The sequence below is a fragment of the Lepidochelys kempii genome, chromosome 21 (assembly GCF_965140265.1).
Source record: "Lepidochelys kempii isolate rLepKem1 chromosome 21, rLepKem1.hap2, whole genome shotgun sequence".
NCBI lineage: Eukaryota > Metazoa > Chordata > Testudines > Cheloniidae > Lepidochelys > Lepidochelys kempii.
In genome coordinates, this window is record NC_133276.1 from 11,352,072 (window position 1) to 11,373,365 (window position 21,294).

The 21,294-nt window shown below is 51.9% G+C and overlaps 1 protein-coding gene across 9 annotated transcripts in view; it reads left to right on the plus strand.

Annotated features, from left to right (window-relative positions):
• Positions 1-21,168, plus strand: part of SCUBE3 (signal peptide, CUB domain and EGF like domain containing 3) — a 98,432-nt gene extending 77,264 nt beyond the window's left edge. For 4 of the 9 annotated variants that reach the window (XM_073319485.1, XM_073319488.1, XM_073319487.1 and 1 more), the window contains 14 exons: positions 4,237-4,359; positions 6,264-6,380; positions 6,990-7,082; positions 7,188-7,304; positions 7,449-7,610; positions 8,591-8,794; positions 9,073-9,234; positions 9,960-10,127; positions 11,609-11,770; positions 12,268-12,465; positions 13,551-13,703; positions 15,269-15,348; positions 16,016-16,766; positions 19,625-19,696. In XM_073319485.1, the coding sequence (XP_073175586.1) occupies positions 4,237-4,359; positions 6,264-6,380; positions 6,990-7,082; positions 7,188-7,304; positions 7,449-7,610; positions 8,591-8,794; positions 9,073-9,234; positions 9,960-10,127; positions 11,609-11,770; positions 12,268-12,465; positions 13,551-13,703; positions 15,269-15,348; positions 16,016-16,165 (1,889 nt within the window). In that variant the 3' untranslated portion in view covers positions 16,166-16,766; positions 19,625-19,696. Of the gene's footprint in view, positions 1-4,236; positions 4,360-6,263; positions 6,381-6,989; positions 7,083-7,187; positions 7,305-7,448; positions 7,611-8,590; positions 8,795-9,072; positions 9,235-9,959; positions 10,128-11,608; positions 11,771-12,267; positions 12,470-13,550; positions 13,704-15,268; positions 15,349-16,015; positions 16,767-19,624 lie in introns of those variants that run through there. The other 5 variants (XM_073319486.1, XM_073319491.1, XM_073319490.1 and 2 more) reach the window with 5 other exon arrangements.
• The last annotated feature ends 126 nt before the right edge of the window (positions 21,169-21,294 follow it).

Consider the following 21,294-nt stretch of genomic DNA (forward strand, 5'->3'; position numbering starts at 1 on the left):
CTTGCCACTGTCAGAGACGAGATCGTGGACTAGATGGATCGATGCAGTCTGGCCATCTCTGTGCTCCTACCAGGGATACATTTCTTGCTACCCAGCAGGGGGGAGGGATAGTTCAGTGGTTTGAGCATTGGCCTGCTAAACCCAGGGTTGTGAGTTCAGTCTTTGAGGGGTCCATTTAGGGATCTGGGGCAAAAATTGGGGATTGGTCCTGCTTTGAGCAGGGGGTTGGACTAGATGACCTCCTGAGGTTCCTTCCAACCCTGATATCCTATGATTCTGTGAGACAGGAACCATGTGCTTGTTGGGGGATCATGCGGCTAGCATACAGGTGTTCAGAAAGGGCTGGATGAGCCACGAAAGGGACTGCTGCCCAGGTGTCCCTCGAGGAGGCGTGGATGGCAGAGAGATCTTTGGGACGCAGAGACTGGGATCACGGTTGTGGGGAAGTCCCATACTGCACTCCTCTCCAGAGCAGCCGAGTCCCTAGTATCCCAATCCGGTCTGGGACTTTGATTGCTTCTGTCCTAACTTTTCCAATGGCTTCACCTCTTCAGATAGGAAAACAGGGCCCCCACTGCCACGTTTGCTTTCCCCTGTAAGCAGCGAGGGGGATGCCAAGCGGGGAGGGGATTTTTCTCTTTCTGCTGATTCCTAAGTAGTTGGAAATGGAGCTCCATAAGCCGAGTGGGTGCAGGGAGCCAGACAGTTGTGTCTGCAACTTCAAACAAAGCGACCGGAGCAATTTGCGACTTGTCCGCTCAGGGAAAGAGAGAAAAAATCCCCAGAGTTCTTGGCACAAAGTTTCGGGGGGGACTTCAAAAAGGTTTTGAGCTGAGTTTCCTGAGTCAGATAACTCCCGAGCGCGAGGGAAGGGGAGGCCTGCGCCCGAGGGAGTAGCAGGGAAGATGAAAAGCGCAGAGAGGTTTGTTCAGGCGTGTTATGGCAGCAGTGCAGTTTGAAGCGGCAGGTTTCAGTGCGAGTTACGTATGCCGAGATACCCTGGATTACCTAGATTAAGGCTTGTGCACCGACACAAAGAAGCCCTCACGCACACAACGTATGCACCCCTTGCACACTCACAGCAGACGCTTGCACAGACCAGTGCAAATGCCTCTACCTGTAAACCCCTTTGATTCTGTGACGGCCTGTGATAGCAGGGGACTGCACTCAGTGACTCAGGAAGTCTCTTCCCATCCTATGTAAACACAGTCCAGACTGAGAACGCGCCTCCCACGTCCAGCAAACAAGTGCCCATGATGGGGCATATTCTCGGCTGATATAATTGACTTCAGTGGAGTCAATGTAAATGCAGTTTGGTTCAATCAGACGTCATTAGCATGGCAGGCTGGACTAGTGCTGTAAAACTCACATACCTAAATGTGCAGTGAACCCTGTACCCAGGAGCCCCCCTGTTAGACGCCTGGTCCCTGCCAGCCCCAAATAAAATCCTGGCCCTGCTGAAGTCAATGGGAGTTTTGCTTTTCACTTCAGTGAAGTCAGGATTTCACCCACTGAATGCAACTCTGCTCCATCTTTCTTGCCAGGCTGCCTCTGTTTATACAGCCAGTGAGTCCTTGCAGTGATTTCATGCCCACTTGCATGCAGACGCAAACACACAAGCAGGTCAACACAGACAGGCAGCTACACTTGTCCATGAGCACTTGCTCACACCATGTGCTAAACGCGCTGGACAGGGAAGTGCTGTCCCTCCCACTGGGAGCAAAAGAGTTCCTTGAGGGAGGAGGTTTATAAAACCTCTCGTAAAGCCAGAGGCCAGCTTAAACCGCCTGCTGGCTGCGGTTTGCAGAGAGAGTGAGGCAGGATGTCGGGAAGGGCTCTTGGTTTGTGTCACGCCGCTCAGGAGTACAAACGTTACTGGGCTCAGTGCAGGGCTCATGGGGTGAATTTCTCTGGCCTGGTATACAGGAGGGTCAGATAGAATTGCCAACCCTTCAGGATTGTCCTGGAATCTCCAGAATTAAAGATGAATCTTTAACTAAAGATTGTGTCATGTGATGAAATCTCCAGGAATTCGTCCAAAGAAAGTAGGCAACTGTAGGGTCAGACTAGGTGAGCTAATGGTCCCTTCTGGCCTTATGCTTGATGAATCAACGAATGTGGAGTGACTGAAATAGATGATGCAAAGCGAGCGTTGAGAGCATAACTGCTAAATGGAATCTACTTTCTAAGTCCTCTGTCTGTCTCTCTTTCTACGTCTAGCTGGTCCCCTGCCCTAGCAGAGTGTTTGGTTTTCACACTGACGGAGGCAAGCTAGACAGAGGATTTAGTCCCTGTGAGCCAAGTATTTGTCACTGCCTGGCTGGGTTACTTTACTGGGGTAAAGGTGGAGCCGCACAGAAATTCCAGCTGGTGGAGAAAGCAGCCACTTGGTAGTGAGAAAAACCACCTAGGAGACAGTCTGGGACAAGGGTGGTGCTGGTGACTCTGAGTCAGTCCTGGATCCAGCACCCCAGCAAAGTTGGTGCAAAGGCTGCTGTCAAGGACGAGCTGCCATGATTTGGGCTAAGAAATAAAACCAAGGCCCCAGGTCCTTCGGCTCGTGACAGACCCCTCCACTGATGGCACTTGTGTCAGGAGTCGGCACGTTAGCCCGCCACAGCCTGACCAAATTCAGTTGAGAAATACCTTCCCACCTCCCTGTGGGTCAGTCGGATACAGTATTTGTCTTCACTTCCTGAAATGCAGCGTTGCTGGGCATTGTAACACAGCTGCCGCTTTCCACCCCAGAGGTGGATGCATTTCAGTGGTGGGTGACATGAGCCCTAATAAGATCGGCCCATTTGGGCAATCGAAAGAGCTGTGAGGAAGGGAAGGCAGAGCAGCTCCCCTGCCATCCGCTATGGAGCTCGTGAAGTAATTGACACCGTGGGATTGGGTCAAAATAGGTCACCCACCATCCCACTCTATTCTCTGCTCACCTGGGATCTCTGCCCAGCCCTGCATTCCCCTTCCCTTTCCCTCTTGCCCAGCTGGGAGGAGCTGGTTCTTGCTCCGCTCGCAGACCTCCAAGGCCATGGTTGGAGTCCTAGCAAGGTTGCGGGGTTTGCTCCCCAGGCAGGGGGATTGCTCAGCTCTGTATGGAGACCCATTGCTCTGGTTGCTGTCCCCAGCCAGTGGGCGCTCTGTTGGCTTGTGGGAGGAGTGATCAGAGAACGGCTCCTGATTAATAGAAATTGCAGGGAGCTCTTGGGGTGGGGATGAGGATGATTACAGGGCTGTGCTCACGCCCAGCCTGGCTCCCAGCAAGGGGACAAAGGTGAGAAGACACTTCAGGGAGCTGAGGAGACTCAGGGTCATGAGGAGTTTGAGCAGGGAACTTCTCCTACATCCTACCCGAGAAGCCGCTGGCAGTTTTTCTCCTCTGACCCTGGCCCCCAGGGGAGGCTCTGCGAAAAGGGGTCTGGGTAGCGGTTAAAGTAGTTGACTGGGCGCCAGGACCCCTGGGTTCTCTCCCTGGCTCTCCCCCTGACTTATCACAAGTCCCTTTGCCCCTCTGTAGAGTGGGGGTTATGCGGCTGCCTGAGGGGGGCTGGGAGATGTAATGGGTCCCTGCTCACGGGGCTTTGAAACCCTCACAGGCAGTGCTGCTGGGTAAGTGCCGGGTCTTGCGCCTGCTTGTTACCCTGGAGCAGCTTCATTTTCTGCCGTCCTCCGAGCCTTTCTCCAGAGTGTCCCTCCCCAGGGTAGTGCTTAGTGGTCATCACGCCCTGGGAGTCAGGGCGAGCTGCTGTCTGGAAGTGTGTGCCCAAGTTTCCTCCCTATGGAGAGCGCTGTCCTGAGTCACAGCTGAGATGCGGCCGGGCGCTGTGAAGGGGGGGACTCACGTCCCTGCACGTGTTGGACTAAATTCTCCTGTCATTTCACGTATCCTTCCCTACTGGCGCTAATGGGAGCTGTGGGAGCCCAGCTCCTCTGAAGACCCAGCCCGAGGTGTCTCAGGTTGGACCCCCAGAATTACAGGCCACTTTGAAAATGGGGCCTAAAGTGATTTGGTCAGGATTGCTCAGTGAGTCAGTGGCAGAGCCAGGATTAGAACCCAGGAGTCCAGGCTGCCAACCTCCGCCCCACCAGCTCTAACCGCTGGAACACTCCAGGAGCTAGAAATAGAACCCAGGAGTCCTGCCCCCTTCAGCCTGCTGTAACCTCTAATAGAGCTTGCTTTATGCAGCATGGCAATTCCAGTTCTCAGTAATCCTCTCGCTTTCCTCCCTGCAGACATCGATGAATGCAGCATCAACCGAGGAGGCTGCAAGTTCGGCTGCGTAAATGCCCCTGGCAGCTACGAGTGTACCTGCCCGGCCGGCTGCAAACTGCATTGGAACAAAAAGGACTGCATAGGTGGGTAAAGAAAGCCCATGCTGCCATCTAGTGGGTGAACATAGGTCAGCCGGCAAAGCCTGAAAAGAGATCTGTGTTCTTCTGTTCTGTCATTGCTGTGAGGTGGTGGATAGACTTTTATCCAGGCGGATTTTGCTGGGAATGTGTGGAGACGGTGCAGCAGAAAGCGTGCTGCTTATGGGTTGGATTTGGCCACTGGGTGCACGTTGACCATGCACCCCGGCCTATAGCGTTCTCTCTTGGTCCGAGCATCATGCTGAGTGGAAACCTTTTCAGTCTCAGCCTAGAGCTAGAGCATGTTTTATTTTTGTGCAGATCCCCATGCTGCCCCAGTGCTGTACTTCTGGCAGAGACAGGGAGTTCAGGCTCCGTTCCCCAGTCTGCCTTTCGCCATTCTGCTGAGATGGCGAGCACAGGAGGCCAGATAATGCAGCTTGTAGAGCTGGTTTTCATGCTGTGGTCTCTTGACCTGAGAGCCCCCTTCCTCCCCCAAACCCATCTCACCTGGGCTGCTGGACTCAAGAGAAGAGAGGGTTTGGGATGTGGTGGAGGAAATTCTGGCACCTCGCCTAGAAAAGTGCACATCAGAAAGTGTCCTTCACCTGCTGAACTTCCCTGGCTATTTCAAACCTGGGTCGAATTCGGTATGTTCTTTACATAGTGCTCTTCTCCCCAAGGGATCCCAAAGCACTTTGCTAATAGATATACCTATAAAAATCTCTTTACCTGCCCCTGACTTGCAGCCACCTCTGGGAAGGGACACAGCAGCTGTTCTTAACAGCCCACAGCAACACTGTGGTGCCCAGTTGATTCCCTTCCATTACCTGCCAAGAGAAGGGACAGGAGATAGACTGAGCAAAGCCTCCTCAGAATGAAGGGGTGAGTGAAACCCCAGCAAGTGCTCTTACTCCTCAAGATGATCTGCTGACTCAAGGCTCCAGGTTGAGTGTTTGAGTGTAAAGCTGTGTGGGAGAACCCACAACACCACATGCACCCCTGTCTTGCCAGGATGGCCCACGGCAGAAGCAGGTGGCTGAGGGAGGAGGATGGATGCTGTGGTAGGAGTGGAGTTGGGAGCAAGGTTAGAGTCCCACTGTTGAATTAATTTGGATAGAATAAATGGGCTTTTAGCTGCCTCTTTCTGGTCCCGGGCTTCCAGCAGTGTTGCAAAGTAGGCAGTCTTGGCCAGCTAAGCCAGACTCTCTTTCACCGGAAGGAAAAAGGAGAGAGGGAGGAAAGAGAAGAAAGAAGATGGGGAAGGAGAAGGACACGTTCGGGGGAGAGAAAAAGTCTCACATCCCAGGTGGTGTTCGGGATTCAGCCAGTGGAGGTGGTGATGTCATGTGGCTCCCTCTTTCTCTGGCCTGGTGTGGTCAGGACATCTCTCAGGATCAGAATGACAAAGGCCCAGGGACCCAGGAGATGGTGGGGGTGGCAGCCAGGATGGTGAAACTCACTCCAGTCGCCTATTTGTCTTCCAAAGTCTCTTTCTGCAAGGACCCCAGAAGGAGCGATTGGGGGGAGTAGCACATCCCTTCACTGTTTCGCCCACCAATTAGGCCTAATTTCCGACCCACCAATTTTGATTAATTGATTTTTCAGTTTCACAGTGCTCTGTTTACCAGGGATGATCGTCCTCGACTGATATCTGGAGTTCTTTTTGTTTCTACTAATGCAGTCTCTCTGTCTCCCTTTTGCAACTTTCCCAATCGCTACGGAGAATGCTAGATTATTGTAAATGAAGTTTCACTCCCTTTTTTCAGTTGCGCCCACAATTGCGCTAAATCTTTAGGCCCAGTTATGATAACTCCCCTCCCCCAGTGCCCGGAGCAGCTCCTGCTTGGCTGGTCGGCCCCGAGTTGCCCCCTGCTTGTTGTCACCACTCGCTGCTTGTTGTCCTTCAGAGCTGGTGAAATGCCTGACGGGCCCCATCTCTCACCGGGCCATGCTCACCTGCAACAAGAACGGCAAGAAGGACAGCTGCTCCCTCACCTGCACCTCCAAGGCCCGCTTCCTGCCAGGTACCAACCCGTGGCCGCCACATCTCCCCTGAAACCTACCCGGGGCACTGGCCTTCTCGAGCGCCCTCTGTCTGAAAGGGATTTACAAATATGGATCTCTCCCTGCCCGTTACTGAGGTGGCTGCTTAACGGTGCCCCGCATTGCCGTGCAGAACGTCGTATGTAGTGGAAAGCACAGAGGGGGCTTAGGGAAGCAGGATGTCACTGAGCAGGCTAGATTTAGGCCTGGATAATGCAGAAGTCACCACACTGTAGAATGCACCCCCCTAGGGGTGTGCAGAGGACCTTTTGGGGGGCCATGGCTGGGGTCCAGGCCAATCCCCACTGAGGCGGGACACAGGATCTCAGGCTTTGCAGGGCCCTGGCTTTGCCTGAATTGACCCTCGGGTTGTGCTATCGATGAACCAGTCTCTAGAACTTCAAAGGTTGGGGTCAGATCAGCACCCAAAGCACATGTGAGCTGCTTAGATGCAGAGCCAGGGCCTGATTTCCAAGGGTGCTGAGCCTCCAGTGACCTCCCTGGGCCATGCAGTGGAGTAGCACTTTGGAAGCCAGGCTGGGAGTGAGCCCCAGGCTCTGTCTGAATCCCTCCTTTCTCCCTCTTTGCAGAGTCCGACAGCAGCTACACAGTGAGCTGCGGGACACCCATCCTGCGCCAGGGGGCCCAGCAGAGGCCTGGCAACAGCAGCCATCACTGCATCGGTAAGATCGCTCTCCTGGGCTGGTCCGAGCCTCCCCTGTCCCCAGCTGCCATCGCGGGAGGCTCAGCTGGTGCCGCTGATGTTTAGCACCTGCCTTTTCTTTTAGAGACTGCCGCTGCTCCAATCAAACAAAAGGCTTCCTTCAAGATCAAGGACGCCAAGTGTCACCTGCACCCACGTGTGAAGGGGAAGCAGGATGAGTCGGGGAAGCATGGGGCCCCAGGTGAGGCGTACACCCTCCCCCCAACCAGCCGTGTAAGCTCCTCTATGGCTGTGTGGAGGGAAGTGGCCCCATTGACTGCCTGGGCTTGAGTTTCCCAAGGGAGCTGTGGGGAGGATGCTGACGCTCTGGTTCCCTCTCTTCCAGGCGGGGCGGCCCCCTGCTCGGATTGCCAGGTGACCTTCGTGAACCTCAAGTGCGACTCATCAAAGAAGGGCAAAGGCCGCCGGGCCCGCAACTCCCCCAACAAGGAGGTGACGCGCATCACCCTGGAGTTTGAGGCAGAAATCAAACCGGAAGAGGTCACAGGTGAGGGACAGTGCTGGGAGGACCGGCTTTCCCAGAGTGCACTGGGCCTGAGGCAATCCCAGGTTGGGGGATATGGGACTGGGAGGACTGGTTTTCCCGGAGTGCACTGGGCCTGAGGAGAGAGGCCTAGCTATCCCAGAATGCTCTGGAACTGAGGTGAGCCCACGTAGCAGTCGGAGCCCTGGCTTTCCCGGTGTGCACTGGGCTGAACCGCCGACAATTTGGAAGGAGCAGACAACTCTCCAGTAACACCTGCCTTGTGCTGTTAATTACCTTCACACGTTGCTAGGCACCATGTTCCATGGCCTGTGTGAAATGAGCTTGGCAGTTCTCAGACCAGCTCCTTCTGGGCAGATGTCCATGTCACAAAAACCACTGTCCCGGCTTGCACTGACTGGCCCCCTCACCAGCGGTCTGGCCAGAGGCCAAGGGTCGAGTAAGACCATGGAAACTGAACCCCTTCCGCACCTCTAGAAGGGGCTTTCCCAAGATGTAGATGAGGCAGGCTGTGGGGGAAATTTGCCCTGCCACTCCTTGCGCTGGTTCCAGGTCTCTGGCCAGTGACGATGATGCACGGAGCCTCTGCTGTCCACAGTGCAGCTTTAACAGTCACATTCACAGCCGTCCCAAGTGCGGGGATGGGCACTAAAAGAGGAGGGGGGTAGAATCGGCAGAGATGTATAGTCACCCCCAGAGTGTGGACATACAAGGGTGGGCAGCAGCCCAGGCTCGGGCGTGGGGACATGGGATGAGTAGTCAGGAGGAAGCCCCTAATCCAGCTGAAGATGCCCCTTTGTTGCTTGAGTCCCCCCCCGGTCCCTGTCACCCCACTCACACCTGATAGAAGATTGGTGAGGAATCACACTACTAGCTTTGGCAGGGAGCTGCAGCAGTGATGGGGAGGGGCAGTCTAGGACGGCATCTGCTTTCCCTGTGCTCACCCTGATAGTCTACCCCCTCCCCCCGTCTCTGACCTCTAGCCAGCTGCAATATTAACTGCCTGCGGCAGAGGGTGGAGAAGAAGCTGAAGTCTGCAATCAAGGCCCTGAAGAAGTCCATAAACCAGGAGCGATTCCTGATCCGCTTCGCGGGCATGGATTATGAGGTGGCGCGGAAGCTGAGCATGTCCCCGGAGAGTCAGGAGAGCTGCGGGCCGGGGCAGCAAAGGCTAGGATCCAAGTGTGGTAAGGGAACAGCCGGGGGGTTAGGGACCTGGGGCCAGTTGCACATTAAGCTGTACGTCCCTAGTGCCGAACTACAGTTCCCAAGCACCAGTGCTCCACGTGCTGACGGCCAGTAGGGGAAGTTACCATGTGTTCTCCCTTTAGAGGCACTGACTTGTCAATATTAGGAGCTGGGGACCCCGAGGGCCTCTCACCTGCAGCCAGAATAAGGCATATTGGGGATAGCTTGGTGGGGGTTCTCGCTACATGTGTCCCTAACGGTTCTGCCTCTCTCTTAGTTAGCTGCCTGCAGGGAACGTATTACCACGGTCAGCTGGAGCAGTGTGTCCCTTGCCCCCCAGGGACCTACCAGGAGAGAGAAGGCCAGCTCTCCTGTGACCTGTGCCCTGGAAGCGCTGCGTATGGCCCTGCTGGAGCAACAAACATAACCGCCTGTGCAGGTACGGTGCGGGGTCGGTCGGTTGCTGTTTGTGACCTCGGAGAGGTTGGCTGTGGAACCAAGAGGCACCTTACAGCTGTGGCGTTCTGGCGGTCTTGATCACCTCTTCCATAGGGCCCGGCCAGGGTCTTTGTGTGGGCTCGGCGCTGTGGGATGGGGTTAGGAGCACCAGCGATGCAGGCGTGGCGGCTTGACTGCAGGGGGCTGCTGCTTTTGGCTGTTCTTCCTGCAGGGTAAACTTTGATGCATCCCAGTCATGAGCCAAAGGGGGTGAGGTGTTGTAAGAGCAGAACCATGGGGGAATTGGATCCAGTCCATTTTATCAGAGTCCCCGAAGTTCAGGGGAGAAGGGGACAGAGACCATCTCTTTGTCCTGTTGTATAGTACCTAGCACAATGGGGTCCAGACCCACGACTGGGGCTCCTAGGGGCTGCTGCAATAAATTATAAAGATCTGGCTGAACGGTTCTGGTTCTGATCCACCTGCAGCTGTCACCAGGGGGTCCCACAGCAACAGTGGCAAGAAGGTGGTAATTTCCAGGCTGCTGCAAGGTGCTTGCAACCAGTGGGGCTGCCCCACGGATCTGAGGAGGAGCCAGAGCTGCCTGTGGCTCCCCCTGTCTGGGGTTCAGCACCAGTGATATGCAGTGTGGAGCTCAGGGCACAAGGAGGCTGTGTTATTGCACAACTGACCCACATCTCTCTTTGATTTCCGAATGGGCCTTAGGTCAGTGTCCCCCCGGCCATCACTCAGTGGATGGCTTCATACCCTGCCAGCCGTGTCCCCGGGGCGCCTACCAGCCCGAAGCTGGGCGAGCTCTGTGCTTCCCTTGTGGTGGGGGGCTGACCACCAAACACGAGGGAGCCTTCTCCTTCCAGGACTGCGATACCAAAGGTACGTCCAAGCCAGCAGCTCCATCAGCAGCTGGGAGGGGAACAGCCATGGGAGATCAGAGCAGCAGGGCAGCTCCAGGGGGTGTTGGGGGTCTGAGTTCCCAGGACTGAGCCTGCTTCATTATGGCTACATCCCCCAAACCCACCCTCTGCTTCTTCAGCTCCCCAGGCCCTGTCACAACAACGACGCAGGTGGCAAGGTGGGAAGCTTTCATTTTGCAAAGTGCTTGCGGGGGGACAAATCCCACCCTTGCTCCGCTGCTCCCTTTTGCCCTGAACATCCATCCTTCACCAAGACTCTTGGCTTCAATCTACCCCTCCACCCTCCCAGCGGTATCCGCTCACCCACCCTATTCCATTTTCCCCGCTCTCCTGTTAGACTGCAATCTCCTTGAGAAGCTACGTGCTTGTCGAGCTGCCTTGCACAATGGCTGTACGAATCCACCAGCCCAGGCGCAAAATCCGCCTGCCCACCCTTTAAATAACGGTGCCAAAGCGAACGAGAATTGGTGTTTGCAGGGCTGTTCTAACACTGCACCGATGCATTTAGGACCCCAGAAATACTCTTACAAAGGAGCACTCCAGCGTTGTCCAGTAAGGGACTCCCAACACCGCCATGTTGCTGTTACAACGCTGTGTGGGGTCTTGGGCCTTTACTGTGTTTATTAAGGTTAATAATAACAGTGTAATAATTGGGTGCTTATTTTTAGGCTAAGCTTTATTACAAGGAAATCTGGTCTGCCGAGTTTTGCAGTTAGCTGTGCAGTGATGATGTGGATGCAATTTCTCCTCTCATTAAAGGGGGGATCGTTGAAGTTAATGCAAAATCCGGAGTTTGGCATGTGACTGTCCAGTGAGGGAGAGAGAGAATAACCATTCTAAACAGGAAGGTCCTGGCAGCCTAAATGAACACTTCAAAAGAGCCTTGAATGGGAATGCAACTGATGAAGTGAGCTGTAGCTCACGAAAGCTTATGCTCAAATAAATGTGTTAGTCTCTAAGGTGCCACAAGTCCTCCTTTTCTTTTTGCGAATACAGACTAACACGGCTGCTACTCTGAAACATGGGAATACCTGTGTCACTTTAAATAAAAGAAAGAAAGGAAGGAAGAAAGAAAGAAAAGTCTCCTTGCACATAGCTTCCAGGGAGTGTGAGTGGGAGCTGTGAATCGGAACCCCTGGGTTCTACTCCCAGCTCTGCCACTGACTTGCTGCTTGATCCTGGGCAAGTCACCTAACTTCTCTGTGGCCAGGTTTCCCCAGTTGTAAAGCAGGGAAAATACTCATCTCTCCCCAAGGAGTAGCAGAGCTGGGAGTGGGAACCAGGAGCCGGCTGCTCTGATCACTCATGTTTGCTTAATAAAATGTCTGATTGGCTGAGATACAAGAGCTGTGGCTCCTCGACAGCTGGGACTGACTCAGTGAGCTGATGCCTCCTTGCCTGATCCCTGTCAGTACATTTTCCTCTCCCCTCTCGCCACAGTTCAGTGCTCCCCGGGTCATTACTACAATACCAGCGTCCACCGCTGCATCCGCTGTGCCGTGGGCACCTACCAGCCAGACTTCCGCCAGAATTACTGCATCACCTGCCCCGGCAACACCACCACGGACTTCGACGGCTCCACGTCCGTGTCCCAGTGTAAAAGTACGCGCTTCAAGCAGCCCGGGTGCTGTGTCCATACGTCGCGTGTGCAACCCAATCTCTGCCAGTTGCTGTGTTTCTCTGTTAGCATGATGTCCATCCAGAGGGTCCTGTCGGAGTCCTGGCCCTGGCAGAAGGCCACCTCCTCTTGGTGTTTCCCTTTATGCATCTCCAATCATGAGCACAGACAGCTGCATCCAGCTATTCATACATATGTCCACACTTACACACACACACACACACACACACACACTTTCATGTATGCCCCTTGCACTCATGCCACCAGTCAGTGCCTGGGCATGCTCTGCATGCTGACCCACATGCTTGTGCATATGCACACATGAATATATGTGGGCATAGGTGCGTCCGTAGGCACAGATAGCCTGCTGCATACAGGATTAGGATGGCCTGATCCAATTCTTCTGCCAACAGATCATTGCCTAGTGCCCCCATGTCAGAGAACTAATTCCCAGTGACCACTGGTCCTTGTTGCCTTGCAGACCGCCAATGCGGAGGGGAGCTGGGCGAGTACACTGGCTACATCGAGTCTCCCAACTACCCTGGGAACTACCCCGCCAACATTGAGTGCACCTGGAACATCAACCCCCCGCCAAAGCGCAAGATCCTCATCGTAGTCCCGGAGATCTTCCTGCCGTCCGAGGACGAGTGCGGGGACGTCTTGGTCATGCGGAAAAACTGTAGGTAACCGATTGCTGTGGCGTGGCCATGCTGGGCAATGGGGGTACTAGGTAATCCCGCGAGAGCCCCTCTCCCCCACCTCCCAGGCTGTCTGGTCTGCGGACACCTCTGGGAGCAGCGGAGCCCGGTAAGTGATGGAGCAGGCATGTGTGGAGGAGAGGGTGACCGCGCCGCAGGTGAACTCGATGCATCCCTAAAGAGCTGCCTTCACCTCTGGCTTGATCCCAGGTAGGACGAGTTTGGTGCACTCAGCCTAAAGGGGAAGCCTGCATCCTTGGGCTGAGCATGGGTAACTACTATGGGGAGTGGGGTTTGTAGTGAGTGGATCCACCCCGCATAACTCACTACCTGGGGCTGGCTTCCCTGTTAAACCCCACTGCAGAGCTGGGTGCATGCCCATCAGTAAAGGCTCCTGGTTGTGCATTGCTCACGGCTCCTGGCCTCAGGCAAGGAGATGAAACCAGCCTGCCAGATTCCTTGCTGCCGTTCAACTCCCGAGGTGGCTGGGCTTCCTCTCCATCCAGATGTCTTCCCAGGTGTTGCCCTGGTTATGGCAAAGCCATTCTGTGCCCTGCGGGTACAGTCCCTGGGGTGCTTTGAGGCCCGGAAGCAGTTCCTGGGGCTTTGCCAACCTAGTCCCAGGCGTGGTGTTTCCACATGACACTGTTATGGTGCATCACCTGATGCTGAATCTCATGACGCAGTCCCGTTGGGCCAAGGGGCCCCAGCTCCGGGTTTGCAAAGGTGGCCGTGGAGTTCATTGAACTCCGTGGTGCTCAGCACCTCTGAACATCGGGCCCCCGGCTGACCAACGCTGGCCATCCACAGTCAGCGCCCACCTCTGAAAGTGTTGCACGCGGGTGCCTCAGTACCCATACTGAATGGTGGAGGAGGAAGGTGGCCCCCGGAGTAAGGAGTAGAACCGGAGCCATACAGTCAGCTCCTGTGTATTCTTAATGTGGCCCTTCAGCAAGGAGACCCCTGCCTGCAATATTGAAACAAACCAAAAGATGTCTGGACCTGGGTGTTTGTGTGGCTGAATGATTCCAGGCAACACCTGGTCCTTTCCTGTCCCCCTCCGCAGCCTCCCCCTCCTCCATCACGACCTATGAGACGTGCCAGACGTACGAGAGGCCCATAGCCTTCACCGCCAGGTCCCGCAAGCTGTGGATCAACTTCAAAACCAGCGAGGCCAACGGCGCCAGGGGCTTCCAGATCCCCTACGTCACCTACGACGGTAAGTGGGGGAGTATGTGTAAGGGCATAGCAAGAGCAGGGGTGGGACTGCAGTGTAAGTGCTCATCACGCGGGACTGAGACGCCTGGGTTTTATTGCCAGTGCTAACACGTGGTCTCGGAAATCTCGAACTGAGCATTGTAAAGCGATTTGAATGATATTACGCACACAAAAGGACAATGTTAAGGTTGCAAAGTCAAGCACTCACAAGTTAGGAAATGCCAGAATTAAGCTTGTGTGTGCACAACCTTAACCCGGCCCCTTGAGCCTATGCATTACGATACAGTCTTTAATGACGTGATCGTCTAAGATTTTTTCCACAAGTACCCGAGCGAATCCACCAGCAGGGGGTCATTGAAAGCTCAGAAGCGACAGTCTCCCTCCTCTCGATTCAGGCCCCCGGCCCCGGCACAGTCTGCAGCAGCCCAGAGGGGCATTGCAGGGCAAGTCGCGCTCAGCCCCAGGCAGGAGCATGCTCAGTGTGCACGGGATCTTTGGGGACTTCAGCCGCTAAAAACGAAGAAGTCTGTCCGAAGCATGTGCAAGCTGCCAGGTGTCATTTGGCCAAATTTGGGATGACGAAAGGTGACAGCGCCACCCTCCCGCCGGATTTCAAGTCCCTGCTCCAAAGCACGAGGGCACTAGGGCTTTTCAAAGAAAAGGTTGCCAGAATTTTTCTAAATGGGCAAAACCATATATTTTCCCTAACTTTGTTCTTACACGTGGCTGAATCGGTTGGGGTAAAAAAAATTCCCAAAACAATTCAGCCTGAGACAGACACCTGGCATGGGAAATTTCAGTCCAAATGGTTAGCATGGCAAAGTTATCAGCAATTGAAAACAGGGTCTTACAATGGGAAGTCTCAGGCGATCTTAATAGACAGAGCTACCAACCAGCTTATAACGGAATACGGTACACCTCAGGAAGTTTGCTACCAGTGTACAGTCCTTGTCGAGACACAGTGAAAGGAACTCAGGGGTTAGAAATGAGACTTAAGAAGTGACCAGTGAGCAGATGATGGTTTTTAATACTATAAATATTTGTGAAGTGCCAAGTAAATCTGCCCCTACTCTCCCAATCCGGGTGGGCTTTCCCTCTTCTCTCCCAGATGGTTTTGTACCTTGCTGGATGATTAAGTGCCTCACCTGCACTCCACCCTCCTGCTTCTGCCCTGTGCTCAGTTCAGAGGCTAGTCCCTGGCCCTCAGGTTGACCTCATGACCTAATGTCCTGCTTCCTAAGTTTCCTCAATACTGCCATGCACCTGTCTGGGGCATTCTAAACTTACCCAAGTGTAAAGTGTCTTGCCTGATCTATTAGTTTCTTGAAACACCTGTGTACATGTGATTGGTGTTCTGCATGGACAGGGGGGAACCACCGCAGCTTTTGGAGCTCCACTCCAAACAATAAGGTGTGGAGTGAAGCTTTTTGGCTCACGGCAGAGTACAATTTCGCTGTTTTCTGGAGCCCAGAATTCCATCTTTACAATAGCATCCTGTCGCTGAATTAGCCGAGCACTCCTGCCACCTGCTTTCCCCCTGACGTCCTTTCTCGCTTGGCTTTGCAGAGGATTACGAACAGCTGGTGGAGGATATTGTCCGGGATGGCAGGCTGTACGCCTCCGAAAACCATCAGGAAATATTAAAGGTGAGACCATCCGTGAGTGGGACTGGGAATCAGGACTCCTGGGTTCTGTTCCCAGCTTTCCAGGCGAGTCACTTCCCCTTTGTGTTACCTAACTGTACAATGGGTACTTCTCCTAGTGTTGCCCCTGTCCTGACGTCCTTAACACACTCTCAGGATTCACAGGTGTGTCCTGGGAGCTACAATAAGGAGCTGAGGATTAGAATTCATCTACTGAAGTACAATGGCTTGTCTTGTGGTCCTGTAACCCATCGCGTGTCCAGCAGCTGGTCTAGTTCTCCCACATACACTCCTTGACTCTCTCTGTTGCTTGTTGTTTTACTATGGAGCCTCTTGCTCACATTCTTCATGTCTAGTCAAAATTGACTGAGGCAGCCTTGTCTAGTAGCTAGAGCAAGGGACTCCAAGTCAGGAGATCTGGGTTCCATTTTCAGCCCTGCCCTGGGTAGGGCACCCCTCTGTGCCCTTATGGCAAGGCTTTTAGATGCTTTGTTCCTCAGTTTCCCCATCTGTAAATTAAAGCGTTTGAGCTCATTGGATCCATGCAATAAGATCACAAAGTATGATCTTTTAGACCGACCATCAGTCAGACCACATCCATTATGCTTTAATTGTGGATACCAGCTTTTACCTGGAGGTGATGTGACTCTTCCGTTTGTTTCCCTCGAAGGACAAGAAGCTGATGAAGGCTTTCTTCGACGTGCTGGCTCATCCACAGAACTACTTCAAGTACACAGAGAAACACAAGGAGATGTTACCACGCTCTTTCATCAAACTCCTCCGCTCCAAAGTCTCCAGCTTCCTCAGACCTTACAAATAGCCCCCAGGCATTCCCACCTGCCTCATGGGCCACCCTCCAGCCAAGGAAACTTTCTTTTGCTCTTATTTGATGGTTTTTGGGGTTTTTTTTCTCAACAGCTTTTTAAACAAACAGAATCCCCGTCTCTCACTATGCAGATGACTCTAAACAATTTCTCCTTGGCTTTCTTCAAACTCATCTCAGTGCTGACTTTGTCTCCAGCAGGGGCGGTCTGTAATCTCAAGGCATCCCATGCTCTGTTCTTTTCCTACGGAGTGTGCAGCCCATAACAATTACCAGTCCCGGAGGGTGATGCTCCGTCTCAGCCCAAGTGGCCTCTACACGCAGAGGCAGCTGCCACCTGCTCTGTTTTATGTAACTTAAGTGTAGTCACTCTGGTTGCCTTTGTGGCCCTTGATTACTACACATCTGCGTCCAAATCTGTCTCCGTTCCTAGGCGCCATAAACACACCTACAGTCGCCTGCACTCCTGGAATATAGTTTGGTATTTTTGTTCCTGCCGTGGGCCTTTCTCCAGCTGCCAAAGCAAAGGAAAGCTGCTGCAGCCAGAACAGGCTGTTTCTCAAAGAACTGAGCGCAGAGGAAGCCCTGAATGTGGAAGGTAATGCCTTATTATTTATCGCAGTGTTGTGGTTTAAAAATATATATATATCAACACAGCTTTGCAGGGGGGATCGGGAAAAAAATATACTTTTTTTTTTTTAAAAAAAGAATACTTAAAAAAAAAAAAAGACAAAGCTGAAAAGCATCACGGCAAATGGCAGTTCCAGTGGATGGGAGATCTGCATCTCTCCAGGGAGCTGGGTTGGTCTCTCTGCATTTGAAGAAAGCATGGCCAAGCCACGGTCTTGTAGAACGTCTGGATGAATGGGAGGAAAAAGGTAATGAACGAGAAGCCTTTCAGATGGATTCATTTTTTTCCCCCATGGACACTTGTGCCAAGAGACCAGACTCTCTTACAAGCTCTGCCAAAGAGTAACTCGTCGACAGAAAAGCAAGCGATGTGAAGAGCAGGAGTAAATGTTTGTGCACTAGGATATCGTCCTTTCTACCTTTTTCATATGTATTAAGTGCAATCATTTGAGTCTTCTTTATATTATTTAGAGGGAAGTTTTTTCTACTAGAAACTACAATATTTATACCTGCCTGAGAAATGAGAATGTGTGTTTGTAACAACAAAACAAAAACAAACCAAGGCTTCAATTAACGTGATGACGTTTTCAGACTTTGGAAGCTTTTCTTCTGATATTGGTCCCTAATAAGGCAAATCCACTTGATGTTCCTTTTACCAGTGAAGCTTTTATTCCCTCCTCCCCCTTAATCAGTTGAATCTTTCCCTGACGACTGGAAAGCACAAGCTCTTTTCCCATCCACAAGTGTCTCCAGTGTGGTCAGTTTGTGCTGTTGGATGCAGTTACCAGTTTACACTTGGTTGCCAGTTATACTCCTTCGCTCTGCAGCATGAATTCTAGAACCCGGAATGCTACTCAGAAGGCTCTCAGACTCTGTCATTCAGTCTAACAGATCCTCTCCATTAGCTGCAGTAGTATGGAGGCTTATCTTGTCATCAGTAGGTCTCCAGGCATGAACAGCCTGATTCTCGTCTCATTCACCCCAGTGTAAATCAGGAGTTACTCCACTGAAGTTAATGGGAGTTACATAAAAACAGCATGGGGGGAAGAACGAGGCTCCAGACATAGATCGCAATGCTGGAACGGAGCAGATTCTGTCCAGTAAAGAACAGTGACGAAATATAAGACGCGGAAGCTAGTTTGTTCCAGTGGAGATTCCCTTCACGCTTATTGGCTCCTGTGTCTCAGCCTGCTGTGAACTTCAGTTTGGTTTGTAAGCAGCCCCTGGTGCTGATCTCACCAGCCTTAGATGTTGCCTGCTTTATGCAAGTGCTTGTTTATATTTTCATGAAGAAACCAGCTAATCTGTTTCCATTTCCTGAAGAGTTGGAAGAAGCAGGGCTGGCTATTGAGGCAGAATTCCCATTGACTTTTGTGGGAGTTCCGTGTGAACTAGGAATCGCCGAATGAGGTGCAGAGAAATTCAGGGTCCGCCCGAACATGTTCCCATGACTGCTCAGTTTGCTGGGACATTGCGGTATTAAACCGCTTGGGGAATCTAATGGCCAAAGCTCCATCAGTCCCTTAGATAATTCAACCTTGAAAAATCACCATGTCTATGGGGGAGATGCACAAGTCCCATTGACATCTGATAAAATGTGCTTCTAAATCGCTTAGGTTTTTTTGAAAATCTGCTGCCTCCTGCAGGGGTTCTCAAACTTAGTCACAGTGCGGGCCACATCTCACTAGGGAGGTTGTCTTGTGGCCAGCTCCCCTTCCATGTGCAATCACAGAGCTTCCCGGGGCCAAGTCCAGTAGTTGCCTCCCTGAAAAACACTAATATTTAAGCCAGCGTTTTCAAAAGTGGCTACTGACCTTGGGAGCCTCCCTTTGGGAGCCCAGTGAGAGACACCTTAGGCCAGCTGAGCTCCTGCTTCTCCCTTTGATCTTGACTGGCCTTTAATGGCTGAAAGTATCACCTCTCTGTCGATGTCTTGCCAATCTCCACCTCTGCCATAGCCCCACATCTCATCTAATATCTCATCAGCTTGAACTGAACGTAGCCAAAACTTTTCTCCCATTCCTTCTCTTGGTCCCCATTGACAGCAACCTTGAGATGGTATCTGGCTCCTCACTCTCCCTTGCCCCAGGCACGCAGGCCATTTCCAAATCCTGCCACTCCTTCCTTGTGAACCTCAGACCTGTTCTTTACCTGCTATCTCCGCAGCCAGATCTGTCAGGCCCTCATGAGACTCTTCCTATGGCCTCCCGTGTCCACGCACACCACTGTGCAAAATGAAGCCACTTAACAACTCTTCCATGCAGATCGCACCAGTTTGCTGGATCTCCATCCACAATCATATCACCTCTTTGTCCGAGGTGCTATCTAACTCTTCCTCTTCTTTCTTATCCTCCCTTGTCTGGCTTCGTGTCACCCCCGGCCCCCACTCCACCACCATTCCCTCCTATGGCTGCCCAGTTGTCAGCCTCTAGCCTTTGTGCCTTCTTCCGGGCAGTCCCGTATGTCTGGTGCAATCTCAGTGACCACATCCTGTCCAAATTTACATCTCTCTTTAAAGACCCACTTCTGCCGTGTGGTGAATCCAGTTGACTTGTATACAGGTTTCCTATTTGTTGCTCCACTTCCCGCAGTCACTGTCTACTTGTGTCCTTTGACTATGAGCAACTCGGGGAAGGGACCGTTCCTTCTTGAACGTACGGAAAACACACAGCCCATCGGAGGTACCACTACCATTTGATTATTTATTACACAATACACTCTCATGGCTGTTAGCAGATAGAAGGGACAGGGAGCTAGGGTATCTCTTGAGCAGATAGCAGCTGATGTCTCATATTTTCTTTCTCCCCCCAACGTCTGTCTCTACAGCTTTGTTCTACTGCTGCCCCCAGGAATTCATTGCTGTATCGTCTCGTCCCACCAATCGGATGAGCACTGGCTGAGTGTTGCTCAATTCTATCCCCTTCTTCCTGATTGCATCTCTTGTGAGGGGTTGTGCTTTTTCATGCCATCTGTGTATTTGCCCCCCGCTGCTGGGTCTTCTCAGAAGTTGGACACCTGTGGGCTGAGATGCCTGCCACTTCCATGGTATCTGCAGCAGACTCCCCAGTGGAAAAGGCACAAGGGTCTATTTTTGGGGTTCAGAATGCATGCAGCAGTGTAGGGGTGTAAAGGGACATGATCAAGTCTAAAGGCCAAATTTCAGGTATGGTTTAATTAAAAAACATCCCTGAACCTGCTGGACAGAGAAGTGTGTCTAGTGCTATTTAAAACCATGGAGCATCTTGCATTTCAAAATGAGACTGCTGCATTCTGAACCTAACCACAACGCTACAGGTTATAACCACTGTGAAACCCATTGCTCTGGCTTCACGGCCCCTCTGAAGGGAAACATGGCAACAGCAGCGGGGGAACAGGTTATTTAGGCTCATTGGACAAGATTTTCAAGAGTGACGTGTGACCTTGGGTGACTTGTGGGATGCCTTAAAAGTGCCCTGATTTTCACACAGTGCTCTGCACCTCCCTCTGGAAATCAGGCCTCAAGGTGACAGAAGTCGAGCCCTCAATCTCCAGGCCCTTTGGAAATTCTTGGCCTTTCAATAAATTTTTTGTTTGCATAATCTACGGGCTTGATATTGCAGCCTTTGTGCCACAAACAGGCCTTTGACATCAGTCCCATTCAAATCAACAGCCCTGATCCTGCAAAACCATGGTATGTGCTTCAGTAACTAGCCCTCAATGGCTTCCTTCGGTCTGGTCACTGATAAAAGCTACACGCTAGTAGTAAGCATTTGTAGGCATGGCACTACTCCCTTGAATGAATTGCAGGTTCAGACATATAGCTGTGACTTACTACCACAGGTAAATAATGATTTCCTCCATAATCTAGAGTCCTATGTTAACTAGTCACTTAACATTTGCCATTGTCAGTAAATGTATTGAACTGTATTATGCAGCCAGCTGTTAGAATGGACAGAAATAGTTTTAATGGCCTGATTTGTAGAACATGCCACTGACTGGTGTTTCCTTCAGACAACCCTTTTGGGGACTATGAGGAAGAGCTTACCAGATGTTCTGTACACCATCAAACCCTGCTTCAGTTCCTTGTGCTAAACCTGCCCCAAGACAAGAAAATAGAAAAGGTTTGAAAGCCTGAAAACTCCATCACCCACTTTTTGATGTAGTGAATGTTTCAGTGTAGTAAACAAAGGGTTGGTTTAAAAAAATAAATTGGAATATTTATATCTGCCTTTTGCAATGGGCCACAATTTAGCATCTCCCACAAAATGATTAAGTGATGAAAAAGACGTAGTTCATAAAGTTATTTGCACTTGATTCAAAAAATTGTATCTGAACTTTGTAAAAAGAAATGTTTGCATTTTGTATTGTCTTTTTAATTATTAAATTGAATTTCTTGGTGTTGTTGATCTTTTAGAAATTGGTTCTGCTACTTATTTTGAAGATTTCTAAAAGTGGGACCTGAGATTTTTCTTTCAGAGATTCGAGAAATTTCAAAAGCACCTCAGTCTCATGGATGT